This window comes from Drosophila virilis, chromosome X, assembly GCF_030788295.1.
Source record: "Drosophila virilis strain 15010-1051.87 chromosome X, Dvir_AGI_RSII-ME, whole genome shotgun sequence".
Taxonomy (NCBI): domain Eukaryota; kingdom Metazoa; phylum Arthropoda; class Insecta; order Diptera; family Drosophilidae; genus Drosophila; species Drosophila virilis.
This window is the reverse complement of record NC_091543.1, coordinates 14,281,680-14,299,244: the sequence shown is the minus strand read 5'-3', so window position 1 is coordinate 14,299,244 and position 17,565 is coordinate 14,281,680. Positions and strand designations below refer to the sequence as shown.

The 17,565-nt window shown below is 41.7% G+C and overlaps 1 protein-coding gene across 7 annotated transcripts in view; it reads left to right on the top strand.

Moving 5' to 3' along the window:
* The window catches only part of spri (Src homology 2 domain-containing protein sprint), a 115,361-nt gene that overhangs the window by 66,246 nt on the left and 31,550 nt on the right, over positions 1-17,565 (top strand). For 4 of the 7 annotated variants that reach the window (XM_032440376.2, XM_070211387.1, XM_032440378.2 and 1 more), the window contains 2 exons: positions 10,196-10,921; positions 15,475-15,907. In XM_032440376.2, coding sequence (XP_032296267.2) covers positions 10,196-10,921; positions 15,475-15,907 — 1,159 coding nt within the window. The remainder of the gene's footprint in view (positions 1-10,195; positions 10,922-15,474; positions 15,908-17,565) is intronic. The other 3 variants (XM_032440379.2, XM_070211389.1, XM_070211388.1) reach the window with 1 other exon arrangement.

Genomic DNA, 17,565 nt, shown 5'->3' with positions numbered 1-17,565 from the left:
TGTTGTTTGTGTGGATTCTATCCATGTGTGGGTCCATGTGTAATGTGTGCGTGCGTGTGTATGCCTGTGTGTGCGTGTGTGTGCATCATATTTCTTTCAAATTGCTTTTTATGCTCTGTTGTCGATGATTCAACAAGTCCAAGGCGTAAAAATAACAACAAACATAAAAACACAAACAGTTTTATTTATTTATTTATTTTTGTTTTTCTTGCTGTAAACTCTGTAAAAACACTTAAAATTATTGTTATAAAAATATTTTCGGTAAACGTTGCCAACCACCGATCGAAATGAAAAGTTTTCATAGCGCACGCGAGCTACAAAATGTCTACAACAAATCTTTATTGTTATTATCATATTTTCTTTTATTTTCGTTGTTGTTGTTGTTGTTGTTGTTGTTGGGACGGCAAATTGAAAGCATTTAAATACCATTCCACAAGGTAGAGTGCTTAATTAATGCGCTATAGATAGCGTGCACGGGCGAGTGAGGTGGGCAGGGGGAGGGGGACGGGGTGTATTCTTAACGGTACTGCAACTTGACCCAGTGAAAAATAGTTTGGCAAGAGTTAGTCGACTTTCAAATGCCCTGCTCTTGCAATAGTTATTGGAAAGTTATAAAAAGAGAGAAAAAAAAATACAACAAAACAGAACAGATCATGTACATATATATGTGTATATATATATATATATTATATATGTTATTGTGTAGGGTCTTGGCATAGCATTTGGATAGTGTATGCTGTACAGTTGTGTGGCAACTAATATACCCGCCCAGCGACTTGATTGTAGTGTACAACCAAACAAATCTCAATCGCAGCGACTTTTTATGTTAATTTGTCACTTCGATAAAATATTATGCGGCATTTCATTTGTGTTTGCCCGTTTAATGGAATTCGTATGCAAATCGAATGGCGCGAAAGTGTCAATTTTGTTATTTGTTGCCTTGGATCATAAATAATGCTCGGCTTAGTTCTAGCGATCGGACAGCCCATGCATCAGATTAACAGAGAAATGTTAAACGCTGTTAAAGATCTGGCAACTCTGGCAACTCTGCGGCGCGCTGCTGATTGATATCTTTGAAATGATTAACAGCAAAAATTAAACCGTTGCCGCTGCTCCCACTTTTGCCTGCTTCTATTTTTCATTAGTTTTTGCTATATGTCCATTACTTCTACTTCTTCTACTTCTTCTTCTTCTTCTTCTTTGCGTCCCCCTTGTCTTGTCTTTGCGCCACGGCTTCGGCTCTAATTAGAACTAGTTGCCATATTGAGATCTTAGCTCGAAATTCACACAACATTCCCCTTCCCCTGGCCCGCTCCCGCTCCCGCTCCTCTCGACATTGTGCGTTGTGCTTTGGGCTCGACTTAATGACGTCAGCTTTGCTGTGCTGCTTCTTCTTCTTCTGCTTACAAGTCTTATTGGTCTATTAATTGACCGCTGCAAATGAATGAGAAACTGCTCTCTTCGCTGCTCGCTCTCTTTCCCACACACAGGCTTGTCTGGCAGTCGCAGTCGCAGTCGCAGCTGACGTCGCAGCTTTTGCAATGGGCTGCTGCAGTTTAATGTTGTTGTTGTTGTTGCTGTTGTTGTTGTGCTTTGGGTGGGTACCGTTTGTCTGTCGCTGTCAAAATGGCATCCACAATGCGTTCCACGTAAAAGTTGTTCAGCAGGTTTTTTGTTGTTATTATTATTATTTTTTTTTTTTGTTTTTTTGTTCAGTTGCGCTTTTGATTTGTTGTTGCTGCACTTTCATATTTTGTTTTTGTTGCAGTTTTTTTTTTGTATTGTATGCAACGCTTTGTTGCAACAACAACAACAACAACAACAACGACATGTGCCTGCATTTTGTAGCCGAGTTTTATCATAAATATTTCAACGCCTCTGATTAGTTGTTGCTGCAGCAGCATTTTCTGGCAGCGCCTTTCACCAATCGGCGAAATGGCCAAAATGTATCTGTTAGATACATAGAATTGTGTAAGCAACAGCAGCGCGCCGCGCCATGAGGCAACACAATTAGTCACACACACACACACACACACACACACACGCACCCTGCCGCCCACTGGGCCACTTCTGCGCTATATACATACAAACATTATACGGTTTAGAAAACCATGAAAAAAAAAGTATCTTATAGCTACACGCCCAAATGTATCTCGGCGAGCGCTCAGTTCACAAATCATATGAATTGCAGTCGCCGCCGGCGAACGCGGACAAATTAAAAATTCATAAAAAACTAAAATCAAAATTCTACAAAAAGCATAACAATAAAAACAGAAAAAAAAAAGAAATGCCCAAATAATAAAATACAAAAATCCGATTTACATTTACACAATTTATGAACGCATGTCGCAGGCCATATATTTATTTAGATAACTTTGCTTATCGCCGATGTCGCAGTTGTTGTTGTTGTTGTTGTTGTTGTTGTTGTTGTCGCAGTTGTTGAACGCCGCGCCGTCTGGCATTTTAATGTGGGCGTGGGCGTGCCATAGAGCGCAGGCCTTGAGTTATATAGTAGAAGTCGTCGCATAGATGCGGGATGTTAGGCTGGCGCGGCACGGCGATGCTGCCTCAATGCCAACAACAACAGCAACAACAACAGCAACAACAACAACAACAAGCAGCACAGCCTGAATGGGCATTCAGAGTCTGTCGAAATCAATTTGCTAATGTTGTCACCAGGCGGCCAGCTTGGCCGGATGGATCTGCAAATATGCCGCGGCCACACCTTGGGATGCCTTGTCGCGCCCCCTTTGCGCCGGCCAACTACAAATGCCAAAGAGCAAAAAGTCGAAACGTTAAGCGTGGCACGCAGCAATCGCATTCATTGCACAGCAACAACAATACGAAATCAATTACAGTAGAGCCCCGTGTGGGTGGCTGCCACGCCGGGGTGAGGCGTCGCGCACGTGCCACGCGCAACGCCAATAATTTGTTGTAACAAGCAGCAACCACCAAAAGGGACACACTGCCAGCTCCCCAAGCTATCCACCTTGCCACCTTGCCACATGCCCCTGACCCCCTAATACCCTAAAGGGGGACGCACATGAGAGAATTGAAAAATTACTAAATACATAACGGCACAGCATAAGCCATACAGTGTGCTACCCCTAAAGAGAATGAAAATGATTTTTAAAATGCTTTAAAAAAAATGTTTTACAAAGAAATAATAGCTTAACCTTGAGGTGTGCCCGACTGTGCGATACTCTGTTATCCGAGCATGGGCTAAAATTCCTTCTTCATGTTACAGGGGAGTCGTCAGTAATTCAATCTCTCGGCGACTCTAAAACTGTGTCGATAGCTCTGTGACTCTAAAACGGTGCCCCATTTGAAGTCGAGACTCAACAGTTAAGTTTTAAGGCGCATCATCAGCAATTTAAGTATCTTAATTTGGTGACTTAATCAATGTGAGTCTCAAACTGTCACTTTAAGTCTGTGACTCTAAAACTGTTTCCATTTGATGAGAATGGAGGCGCCTTGGCTACCTTGGGCTTATTCTGAAAAGGATTTAATTATTGATTAAACAAATGAAATTTAGTGATTCTAGCACTGTGAGTCTCAAACTGTGAAACGCCGTGACTCTAAAACTGGGTCCATTTAGACTCAAAGCTCTACTACTTTGGACTGAGTCTTCAAATCAACAGCAACAACATGTAACTATTTATGTAAGTCTCTAACTATAGCTCTAACTGTAACCCTGTAACTCCACAACTATTTCCAACCAGTGACAGTTACATAGAGTCTAAAACTGTGCCCATTCAGACTCGAAATTCAACTAATTAGACGTGAACTCATCTTTTTTGGACTGCGTTCATAAAAGAAACAATGAAACTCTATTTAGTGACTCTAAAACTGTAACTGTACATGTGGGTCTCAAACTGCGACCCTGTGGCTCTGAAACTGTTTACATTTGGACTTAAATCCCAAGTACTTTAGATTGAGTCATAAAATAATCCAACTAATCCAATTTGGATAGTCTAATTTGTGACATTTTTAAAGAGAGTCTCAAACTGTGACTGACATGCTGTGACTCTAAAACTTCTAAAGCTCTAGCTTCAATAGTCTCGAAAAGAAAACCCAAAACCAATACACCCCATTTACCATTTAAAAAACAGCAAAAAGTAAAAATAAGAAAAGAAAATGTGAAAATGGAAAACGAAAAATGGAAAATGTGAAAATATTTTTTATTACAAGCTTCGAGCGCATAACTTTGGCTCTTTCGACTAAGCGAAACTAGAAAGTTTATTGCATTCCACTTATGCGGCGCTTAAGCTCCACGGTTGGCGAAGAGGGGAAGGGGGGGGGAGGGGCGAGGGGCAAACAGTCAATGGGGAATATCCCCCAGTGTATATATCTGTGTGTGTGAGTGTGCGTGCCTTGTGAATATGTGCATACATTTGTGTAAATTGAAGCGATAATCATTCATTAATCATTCATACGCATATGAATCACATTCATAGATGTGTAAATGCGATTGCGAGTGCTTCGATTCATCACAGCTGCGCCGAATGCACTCACAGATCAGCCTTAAAGTGTACAAAAGTCAGCACTCAAAGAGCTCATGATTCACAATCCAATGAATAAATGCATTCATGAACAGCAGCCATTTGAATATACTTATGTTTGTCTCTTCGCATAGAACGAATCACTTATGTGCAGCCAACTTCATGCTCAAACTTAAGATGCAGATGCATTGTGACTGCCAGATACCCTGTAACTAAAGGGTTTAACCTTTCAACTTGTTGTTAATTATACAAAATACCATATACCACAATTGTTGTCTATATCACAATACTTGGTCGGACAGAAGACACAGATGGAAGGAGACCGACCGTCTGCCCTCCTTCTATGCGTTACATGCTTCATGACAAAATTATAATACCCTCTACAAGGGTATACAAATGGTTCGTTCGTTAAGCTTCTTTCTTACTGTACGCCTTGGGGACCCTTTTTGTCCACCTGCCCTTTCCCTTACATGCGCTCAGTTACTTGTTTTATACCCTCTCTTTCGATAACTGCCCGTTCTACTGAAAATATTGCGAGCTATAGATATTTTCATATTGAAATTGAGGGCTATATTTTGCCATCTACCCAAAATTGTCACCCATTCAATATGGTTGGAAGAATCGAAACCCATCTGCCATCAACGAGGCAGATTATCGATTATCTGTTATCGATAAAACAAACTCTAACCTCGCTGGGAGAACCTTTCAAGTCCCTTATAGATACGTTTATAAATAGGGATATTTTTCTATCGACTCGGCTATTGATGCTGCTCAAGAATATATATATATATATATATATACATACATAATCCCCCTGTAACCCATTTTCAATAGGCCTTATGTTCAATGCAGATCAAGAATGTCTGTAGACTTGTGCTAGATATTGGCCCACTTCTGCCAGTTGCCTACAGGGCATGCTCAATAAAAAGTTAAATATCAAACAATAATTATTCACAACGGATCGGTTAATTGAGCCAATTTATGGCGCCCATTAGGCTCCCCAATTGGGTCTCACTCTGACTATGCTGCCATAAGTGTGCGGCAATTGTCGGCATTCTCATTTAACAATCCAAATATGCAAACACCGACCGCAGTCTCACCCACTGCTGCCCACTTGGCCTTGAAATCGAACACTATCCAACAACAACAACAACAACAACAACTTGGGGCAACTACTGCTGAGCTGCTGCCCCTAAAATGGGTATCATAAGCGAAATGCAAACTGTTCCCAAATGAAATGCGTATACGCGATTTGCACCTCCCCCGCCCCTCGTACTCTTGTTGCACCCCCCCTCAGAGTCAACTGTAGTCCTAGTCGATTGTAGAAATTGTGCTCAACTAGCCCAAGTTTGGTTGACAATTGCGTTTCACACTTTGCATAATAATCAGGCGTGCCGGCAAACAGAAATCTCAACTCTTTGGACTTTTATTTATATACTATGTTCTTACAGTGCGTATGAGCGATATACAGTGAGTGCCGTATGTCTACGCACGGCTGCCAGTTTAACAATTGAGTTGACACTGCTCGACTGGCAAATACCCTTGGATAGCATTCCGGGACAGCTAGGGGGAATGTCCAGCTGGTGGATATTGGCAATGCCAGACAGTGGGCATTGTATATATACGCACACGCTCAATAGTATCAGAGTTAATGGCAATGGGCATAATAGGGCAAGTCCCTCGTAAGCACCTACATAACATATATATATTATATAGCTAGTGTTCAGACTTGGATATATCGTATATCGTATATTGTGTATCGTATTATATCGTATAAGGTATACATGTTATAACATATACGAAGTATCGATAATTTATTGTTTTTCTGCCTGTTGCATGCTTTGTCCAAACTTTATGCTACCCATTTGCCGCCTCACTTTGGCTTACAGGGTATTACAAGCTGTCACGGCGTGCAGTTATTGGAAGAAGAGCTAGGCGATGTTTGATGCCGAACTGCCAACTGGGCTGAAAAAAAAAAGAGAGAACAGAAAATGAAAATAATATTTATGCGGAATTCTGTTCCACGAATCGAATCGTACAGAGCGAGCGGTGAAATGAATCATGTTGTGAATGCGAATGAATATTTCGAAATCGATTCGAATGAAATGTCTAAAACACACCTCCGCATAGATACACACACACACACACGATAATATACATAAGTAGTATGTGTTATGTATACTGCATATATCGGGGCACGAACATTGCATTTGATTACAAATTGCAATTGTAATTAGATTTGGAATTGTTGTAATTGGCATTCGTTGTTTTTATTCCCGTTGTTGTTGTTGTTGTTGTTGTGGTTACGATTCGAGTTACAACAAAAATGCGACATTAATTGCGAAATGCTCGCGATGTTTTCATGTCGCGTCTCAATTTACCACCACCTCCCTACCCGCCCACAACAGCCCCGACCCCACCCTGCTGCGACTCTGCGAACCCGTAACAGGCAACTGATAAATTGCCAGTGCACGACAAAGAACAACAACAACAACAACAACAAAAGCAAACACACTGAAAAGTCGTGAAAGTTACGAAACTGCAAAATGATAAGGAATGAAAACTGAGCACGTGCGGGAAGAGAGTGGGTGTGGGTTAGGGAGTGGGGAAGAGGGCTTGTGGGCGTGTGGGAAGAACCGAAACATCGCATGCATTTAGCCGATTGAATCACAAAATCGAGAACTGACCTTAAAATGAATAATGCCTGTGAAATGTCAAATAAGCAGCGCAAAGGCAACAACCACGAATGAAACAACGCAAAAACATAGAACACAATTCATTGTGAAAAGACGCAAATCTCTAGAAACAGAAAACACTTTATAATAAGCAAAAAGTATCGTTAAAACATAGAAACATAGAAAACATAGAATAAATAAATATAGAAAACTACAAGCAAAAACATAGAACGTCGCTAAATATGTTTGCACAGAATGTCTCAAGAGTAGCTGACCTTAAAACATAGACAAAGAAAATCACAGAATGCACTGGCCTACATTTAGAGTATATGCACGAAATCTCTCTGAGCGAATTAAACATAGAATGCAGTTGATTTACATCTTGGAACATATAAAACATAGAACCAGAAAAAACATAGACTATTTGCAAGTATAACATAGAATAACATAGAAATCAATCGTTTTATAGAAAATGAAAATCTTAAGGCCTAGATAACATAGAGCCGGGAAAACCATTGAAAGTAAATATAAAATATGGCACATCTAGGAACATATAAAACATAGAACCAGAAAAAACATAGACTTTTTTCAATTAGAACATAGTAGATAGTAAACTTCAATAGTTTCTTGGGCAGGCAAATATAAAATATGGAGAGTCTTAGAACATATAAATTATGGAGCCAGGAAATACATAGAATATACATATTTTCAGCCCTAGCATAGAAAAACATAGAAAGTAATTGATATTATTTCTTGGTCATGCAAAAAAGATGGTGAATCATGATATGGGCAAAGCAGCTGCAAAAATTCCTTATCAAGGAAAACATGGAATTTCATGATAACATAGTTATGTTTCTCATAATAATATTGGATTCAAACGAAAATCGAAATGCAAAAAGCACAAGATGGAAATTATTGTGCCCTTTTATAGCCAATTATTATCATACATATATGCATTTTAATCCTTCTCTGAACCGTTTAACGATTTGATTAAAATTCGACGTTTCTAATCGAAAAACTGTGACACAATTCGTATTGCAATAAGAACTTTGTATTGTAGGAAACGAACTCGTTTTGCCAGTGAATATTATTCGAATGCTATTCGCATTTATTCACAATTACGAGTATGCATTTCGATTTATTGCTTATGAATGGGCCTTAACGATAAGCGGAAGCAAGACCGCAAAAAAATCTACGAGCGACATTTGGACAGCTCGTGACGAAACATATGTGTGTGTGTGTGTGTGTGTGTGTGTGTGTGTGTCGTATAAATAAATTAAAAATTCAGTGAAGCATAACGACGCAAAATGAAACCCACTTCGGTCTTGGCCTTAGAGATGACGCGACTCGACCCAGCGCTCCATCATATTTTATTTATTTTTTTCTTTTTGCTGGGGTTTCTATTCAATTTCTTTTGATGTCAAAACATGGCAAGAAGCAGAGATGAGAGATGGAACAAAAAAAAAAAAAAAAAAACAGTAGCAAATGTTTATAATTGCTTATCACTAGAAATTGTTGTTGTGCGCGAGTGTGTGTGTGCGAGTGTGTGTGCGTGTGTGTTTGTGGTATTATAAGTAGGGCAAACTCTGAGTGCTGACACATGCCTAACTCGAGCGAGTGGACTTCCTTTTGGGTGATTCAAATGATGTCCATGCCCATAAAAAAAAAAAAGAAGAAGAGGCAACAAAAACGTAAATAAATAAAAATGAAACATTTTTTCATATATTTTTGTATAAATTTTCAAGAAAATGAAATGGATACCTCACACACATCACACACACACGCACAAGCAAAATTATTGTTAAAAGTTCGTAAAGCCGAACATAAAATATGAAAAACAATCATATTATAATGCCACACAACGAATTTTAAATGCCCTTCAAGCATTACAATCTGAGTTTCAGACTTTTGGGATATTATATTATAAAAGTAAGAAGTTTCTTGTAAAGCTTTATCTAAAACGATTTATTTGTCACATTGCCTTCAACTTGTCAAAGTTTAGCATTTAAATGTACTGGCTGTTAAATTTTGACATGAACATGCTAAAGTGCTTGTTAGCTTCAAAAGAGAACAAAATTTGGCAAGCACCGAAGCTCACTTTAAAAGTTTGCAAAACACTTCCCAAGAAATTCCACACGCAAGCGTGGAAAATTCGTGGAATTTGTTTGCTTAACGAACTAAACATTTTTGTAAAAATGCAACGTTCGTTAGTGGGAAATGCGAATCAAAGCCTTTCATTGATATGATTTTATGAGAAAACAAATATATGTATTTGCGTTAAAGTTAAAAAGATCTGAGTTTCTAATGTGATATACACAAGAGTTGGGTTTAATAAAATGTAAGCTCTTTGCAATGAACTTAAGTGCCTGGCAAACTGCCTGACAAAGTTGTTAAGCCCAACCAATGCCAACACAGTGAGAGAGGGGCGGGAGGCGGATTGCCAGTTGGAAACCACCTTAAATCCAACCGCCCGATGGACGAGTGCTTGACAGGCGTTCGACTTGGGGCGGGCAGTTGGCAGGTGTTGCCGCACCGGGCTGGGAATCTATAAAAGCGTGTTGCATGGTGCGTCACATAATACGGTGCGACAGAGCCCCGGCCCAACATTGTTTCGGCTTGCCGTTTTTATTAGTAATAACATTTTGAAAGCCTCAACATGCTCGTTAAATTAAAATGCATGCTTTGAGTGCTGCGAGTGGTCGGATATGCGATATGCGATACCTAAGCCCGGCACACAGCCCACACACACTCGGATCCCAACCGATTCCAAACGACCGCAGGGGGCGGTGGGGGGGCGTAAATGCTGGGAGTGGGACAAATGATACCGACACATTGGTGCGAGTATTAAATATCGAATTCAATAAAACTGATTGACACATGTCGCGAGTGCTGAGTGTTGCGCGTCAGTTCCGTCAATTGAGTTGCAAGTGGCAAGCAAGTGTTGCTGTTGTTGTTGGTCTTCTTTTTGGTAGCATCATAAAAATATTGTCCCGCATACCAATCATGATAACTTTACAGCATGTCGCAGGAGCTAACGAGCACAGCTATGACCAGCATTGCCATGGAGGACACCTCCAAAGTGGAGGTCATTGTGTACACCAAGTCGGACAAGACGCTCAAACAGAACATGAATGCCAAGGACGAGACGCTGCGTAAGCGCACCTCGTTAATTATAGTGCCACAGCAGGTGGACGACATGCTGGACACCGCCGTGTCACAGCAGCAGCAGCAGCAGCAGGAGCAGCAGCAGAAGGAGACGAAGACGGAGCCGGAGAACGGCAATCGCAATTCGATAGCCAGCATGGATAGCTGCGTCTCGACCAACACCAGCCAGAGCAATCAGTCGAGCGCCAGCTCCAGCAGCAGCAGCAGCAGCTCCAGCAGCTCTGAGGATGCACATGCCGCCTATCAGGATCTACAGAATGGCAATGCTGGCGAAGATCTGGCTGTTATGCACTCGCCCAGCTGCTCCAGCACATCGGAGTCGACATCCTGCTGCAGCTCGGTGGACTATTCGCTGCGTGAGCAGCTACAGAATTTTGCCAATCGCTCGGATGAGGAGCAACTCAAGTGTCTCAACGATCTGCCAACTGCTGCACAGCTGCTCAAGGGCATTGGCCTGCCGGTGGACCAAAGGACCAACAGTGTATCCGCACACTGTGATGCCCTGCTCAGTCCACAGGAGGCGCCGCTGGGCCGGCGTTATGCCGAGGTGGCGCAGTTCAAGGCGCACGGCAAGGCGAGGTGAGTCCAGCGAGCGGCAGCTGTTCAAAGGAATCTGTCAAATTTCGCAAGATGTTTTCTTATTATTAAACTTTAAAAGGTATCTGCTAGTCGTTGAGTCGTCGCCAGCTTCGCCTTTAATTTGTTTATTTACCGAAAACGATATTCATTAAAAGTTTTCCCCTTTGGAAAGCTGCTTCGTCAAATTCCTGAGAGAACACTTTCAGTGAATTATGTTTTTAATAAATCAAATTCAAACTCGCCTGAGCTTTACCTTTTTTAATTAATTTCTTGCTCCAATTTCTGTTACATCAAATAAGAACAACCCTCGTGAAGTCTCGTCTTGTGCTGTTCTCCACTTTTAAGCAAATATTTTTGATATTTTACCTTGTCTATGTTTTCATCTATTTATATTTTATATAGGTTTACTATTATTATTTTAGTATATTTTTGGTTTCTGAAGCTTTTTGCCTATTTCAAATTCCTTTCATTTAAATGAGGTTAATTAAACTAAAGGCTGATAGTCTAAATTGACTTCTTTCGACGTTTGTGTTTAAAGTTTTAATTTTTTGTATATTGCGCTGGAAACATTCGGTACATTCTGAACTCTATAAAGCCAAAGTGATAGGTTCCAAGGTGAATTTTAGTTGTTGCTGTCCCTCTTGTGCCTTGGCATAATACACTCATTGCTTGGCTTTTCTAGTCCACAAAATATCTGCCGAAGGTTCTCATTGCTTGGCGAGCAATCTTCGGCGACCTCAATGGAGAGCTGGTTAGTCTGTTGATCTAGACATCAATGTCCTTAGCAAGCTCTACTTAGTTCCTGTCTTCCTTCCATTTCATATTATAAGTCTAGCCTGCTGCCGTGTGCCTTACCTGTAGCTCATTAGTGAGTCCTTTCGATTTGTCGCCCTCTGACAACTACCTAGCACTTAGTTTCACAGTTCCTTGGCTCAGTCTAATAGCTTGCTATCTTTTAAATCAGTCTGCGCTGTGGTTTATATCCCAGCCAGGTCCTACACTCCAGCCTGTGTCCTCTGTCTCTCTCTCTCTCATTCGTCTCCCTCTCTCGCTCGGGCCTCGAGCACTTTGCTGCCAACGCACTGCATTGTTTCCAATACACTCGACGCGCTTGAACTAAACGATGTCAAATGCTCACTCAACTTGAGCACTGCCAGCCACAAGCAGCGGCCCTTTTAAATAACTACACACACCAACACACACACACACACACACACACACACACACACACACTTGGCACGACCACATGCCGCCCTGCCTCTCGCGCTGCGACCTGCTAGCTGGCTCCTTCGTCTTGCTGCACATGCATAATACACAACTTAATTAGTATTTCTACTTTATAGCACTCTCGAGGCAGCAGCTGTTGGGCGACACAACTCTTCTTCTGGTTCTTCTTCTACTTCTTCTGGTTGTGTTAACCCTTCTTGTGAAAGGACTGGGGCCACACTAAGCCCGAAATCTAATAATGGCACATTCCATACACGCATTGCCATTGCCACATTACCATATCAAAAACGACTACGGCTTGTGCATGCCCCACAGGCACAGACTGTGCCCAGACTCCAATGTATTCCCCCTCCCCCAGCCCGCCCAGGCATAGCTCAAAAATGCAACGAGCTTGTAGATATGTATATACTTATATACGTGTATATATATGCGTGGAGTGTGTTGTTTATGAACTTTGAACATTTGTGTGCTCGCATTCTGTCAAAGCTCGCTCGATAGCAAGCGCTGCAGGAGCGGCAGGATCTGCAGGAGGAGTCCTGTCAATGCAAGGGTACTCTATGGATTAGTGCGGCACTCGAGCTGCCACGTTCCATGGGCCCTGCTACACCTTTTTGCAGCGTTCCAGCCTGGCCATTGACAACTATGTTAAACTTTTTGAAAGCTGTCACAACTAATTTGCATAGAACCCGCCATCCAACCCACCCCCCCCCCCCCCCCCCCCCCCATGTCCCCCTCAATCGAGGCTTTGTTGTTGCTACTCTGGCAGACCCGCATAACTTCTCTAAAAACTCTCAGATATCTGCCCAGCCCCCGCACATATTGTTCCATATTTGTTTTTGCTCCTGTGCTTTTGGGCTTTGATTTGCGCCCAAACTCCACTATTTTGGTTTTCTCTTTGTTTTTTGGCCAGCAAATATTCATGGCATAGAAAAAAGTTTTTTGCCACATGACTTTTTTTTTGTTTGCAGCAAGTCTGATTGGCTTGGCCGCATGCCGCATGCCGCATGCCGCATGAGTGTGAGAGTTTCGAGTTCTGTTCGACAAATCCCGGAGATGCCATTTAAGCCATAACACGCATTAACTTGTGCATGTACCATAACTATGCATTAACCGAAAAGAGTGAGAAAATTGCTCGACTAGCAGCTACCCTGTGCCCAGCTATATGCGGAAGTGCTCAAGTGACCATGAAGCCAGAAATTTAGCATTTGAAGTCTGATAAGGAATATATATGTATATCATAGTATATACCTTAGGCATGTGTTATATAATGTCCGTCTGCTTACAGAGCCTGCTCAGCATTTAACATTGAATCTCGTGTTTATATGTATTCCGTCTCTCATTTATCATTTGCACAGTGCCCAAATGTCTAGACTCTCGAGGCACTTGTACTCCATCTATCTCAGCCATATAATCTGCTTGCATTCTATTCGCTTGTCGCTGGGCTAACTTGACCCAGGCACTGGCCCCAATTGCCCTAGTCCCAGCTCTACGGAAGTTGCCTCGATTCGCGCACACCTTCAACCACTCGCACATTTGCCACATTTTATCTTAATTGCCATGCGTTGGCAATTTACATGCGGCGCCATAAAGTATTCTCCGCTCTTGGCAAACAGTTGCCACGCAAGATTCTTCAACTTTGTATACCCTGTAATCACATGTTGGTTTATTGTTTGGCTTTTCCGATGCAGCCTTTTTGTCTATGTGCGAGCCCCCTTCTTTGGGCACAGATCTTTTCTAGTTTGTCAACCACATGAATCTCCATTGTCATTGTAATTGTTCACTTGAATCCAATTTTATTTGAGCAAAAACTTACCCAATTATATATACTGGCTAAGTATAGGGTATCTGCGAGTCGTGCAGTCTAATGCGCCACGTTTTTCCCCATTGTTTACTCGCATATTTTATTAGGCTTTCAAAACTGCCTCGCAATTTATGCCTGCTTCAGTTTCTGATGTTGTATCTTATGGGCTTTTTTGTTCTTTTTTCTTTTTTCTATACCCTTCTTTAGGCTATTAGGAAAATTCAAAATTAGATATATTTATATCTGAGTCTAGGCTTTATTAAGAGTGGCTGAAATGCTGAGCTGCTGCATAAAATATCGTTTGCCTTTCTTAAGTTAACTCTGATGCACACTATTTTAGATTCTTCCCTTCTATTCGGAATCAGTATATTAATATATAATATAATAATATAATATATATATTTATATATTAATATAATATATAATGTATATATTTATATAAGGTTGACTGACTGTTTGATTTGCGCATGCGCCATGAAGGAGTTTTGAAAGAGGCTTCCACTTGCAAGTGTGAAAAATTGGTGGAAGGGGCTTTTCTAACTTGGCTTGTGATCAGATGCGACTCAAGCTCATTTCAAAATATTTCAAAAATATATGGCATCAAAAGTAACATTAATCTATATTATATGCAGGTGATCTTTCGCAAAGCCTGGCTCCATGCGCTATTTATTTGCATAATCTTATATTAGGGTATATATATAAGAGTATTTAAATTTCGTGCATACTCTGCTAACATGTTTTTTTTTTGTTTTTTTCTTTTTCTGTTGTGTCCTTGGGCCTGCATACATTTACTTCGACCCGACTAATTCCTCTAAGTGTTTTATTATCCGTTGCGTGCTGTTGTTGTTGTTGCTCGTGTTGGTGCTTGTTTGTGTTAATTTGACATGATTATGTCAGAATGTTTGACAACTTGTCATATGGCGCAAAAATGCGTTGGCACATGAGCATGGCTCGGCAATTTTCTTGCCAGCTGTGACGCCCACCCGGCGAAGACGTCCTGCGTCTAGTCGTCCCTTTGGCTGCGTCATTGGGCGCGTCCTTGAAGCGGGGCGTTCCGCAAACGGAAGCGGAAGCACATGCCAGGCCAAAGTTTCACTTGCCATTCGTTTTATTCTTTTTCTTTCCATTTTATGTTCTTTCTTTTGCGGCATTCTTGTGGCAAATTCATTAATAACATTTTGTCGCCCCTTGCCGGCCCTTGGCAGTGTCTAGAAATATTGTTAAAATGGCGTAAAATTGCCAGCTTTTTGGGCGTCAGTTTGTGGCACGCATCCTGCCAGACACTTTGGCGGCACACAGCAAGTAAATAAATAAAGAGAGCAAAAAAAAAAAAAAATAGAAGGAGGACCGAAAAAAATGTGTCGCAAATTAACCTTTTGACAGCTGAGCCTCGAGACGGCAAGCGTTGACAAATGGCATGGGACGCGTCTCGGCTGCAAGGACCAAATGAAGTGTGCGCCCAAAAAAAATATATTTAAGGCACTTACCAATTTCCTTACCCACTTTTTCATCTCTTTTATTGCAGAACAAGTGAACAGCTGACGCCTGCTGCTGCTGGCGCTGGCGCTGCAGTTGGCGCTGCCACGCCCCAAGCAGAGAAAACGGAGGCCCCAGTCAAGAGCAACAACAACAACAATAACAACAAGAACAACAACAATGGCAGCGGCAACAATGCGCAACAGTCACAAAAATCTCAGCAGCAATCGAACAACAGCAACAACAACAACAAATTGAATGGCCAATCAAATCTTAGCCCAAACAACAACAACAACAATAACAACAACAGCATGACGCCCAGCAGCCAAGTGGATGCCAAACACGGCGACTGTCGACGCAGCAGCAGCCTGGAACCGGACGCCGAAGATGTTGTCGATCTGGCACATGGCGGCGCCTTCGAGGACGACACACAGGCTCTGCTGCCCAAATGCACGCGCCGCTCGAGAGATGAGCTCAGTCAGGTGAGTCGAGAGCCAAATTATCACCTTCAACTGGTACAGACATATAGCCCAAAAGAGCTGAAAGCCTGATATCCATACTTGCCGTAAAATAAAACAGTCCAATATGAAAGGATCTCACAGATAAGTTTGGGAGCATAGTAAAGCAAAGATATCTTGAAAACCAAAATAAGTTTTCACTACAAAAACTTATGTTTGAACGATTCTTCCTTGAGAGCTTTATCATATAGTAATCAGATCTTGTGAGGAGCTTCAGATCTTCTGTAAATATCTAGTTCGATTTGGATACCTTAAAGAGTTCCCAAAAAATAAGCAACTTCCTTTTTTAATGATTCTCCCTAGAGGGCTATTGATTGATGAGATTTTGCTTATATATGGGAAGCATAGTCAATCTTGCAAATGGCAAATCCAACAGACCTGGCCAAAGTTAGATGAAGATAGATGATGAGCAAGCCAAGAGACTAGTTGGAATATATATATATATATATATATCAGCTTGCCTCTTAATACTGATCAAGAATATATATTTATGGGGTCGCAAAAGCTGGATATGCTACAAATAGGAATGCTCTAATCGGAACTGTGTCCGTCTAAGAGATGCCCCAAGTCCAGCACGAAGCTTTACGATTGAAGGGTATACAAATCGACATTACTTTACAAATTATACATAATTTGTTATGCATAGTTGAAACTAAAGAATTGTTTTTCTAACATGCTAAGCCTTACGGTGCCAGTGCCCAGCTTTGGTATTATATGATTGGAAATCACTTGGCGATTGTGCCACAGAGGGGAGGCAAGAGTGTGGGGCAATTGTGTGTGGGCAACTGTTGAGCATATTGATGAGCTGAGTTTTGTATTTGTCGCACTATTCATATGGGCTTTCCCCGGCCCAGTTGGCAGCCTTTGTGGTGGCCGTCAGTCTGTGCCACAGTAAGTGGCAATTACGCAAGCTGCCAATGGGCCATCAGCAGCGGCAGCCAGCGCCAGTTGCCACTCCATTCGTCCTTTTGTCCTTTTGTCCTGTTGTATGTGGCACTCATTCATTCATAATTTGCTACGTGTTGCCATGCCAGCCATAATAATCATAATGCTGCTGCTGCCTGCCGTTGGTCCTGCCATAAACTGTGCATCAAATGATGCCCATTTCGAGAGAAATAAAAATTACAATACACGTTCGCTGGTCTCACGTGATTCCCTTTGACATGTTTGAGACCCAACACCCGATGCTCCGTCTCGAATACCCTTACCCCATTATGGCTTCATTATTTACATGCATTCGTGCGTGCTGTGTGCTGTTTTTCATTAATAATCCTGCGAATCCTTTTACCATCAACAACAGCATCATCATCATCAGCGTCATCATTAAAAGCGGCGCCTCTTTCCTAATGCCTGACAGGAAATTACAGCCAAGGCGCCGCCTAATATGAATAATGAAGCACTCTACGCTCCACACAAAACTCTTTTTGACAAGTCAATTTACTAGTTAATTTGATATGCCAGCCCCGCCCACGCCCAGACCAGACCGAACCGAAGCGTTTCACCTTCCACAATCCAGAGCTTGCTCATGCGTTAAGCATGCAGCTGCATGCTGTCTATTATTGCTTAATAATGCGTTAGATTGCAAGCATATTGAAGCTGAGGGCGTTGTTGCCAAACTTCTG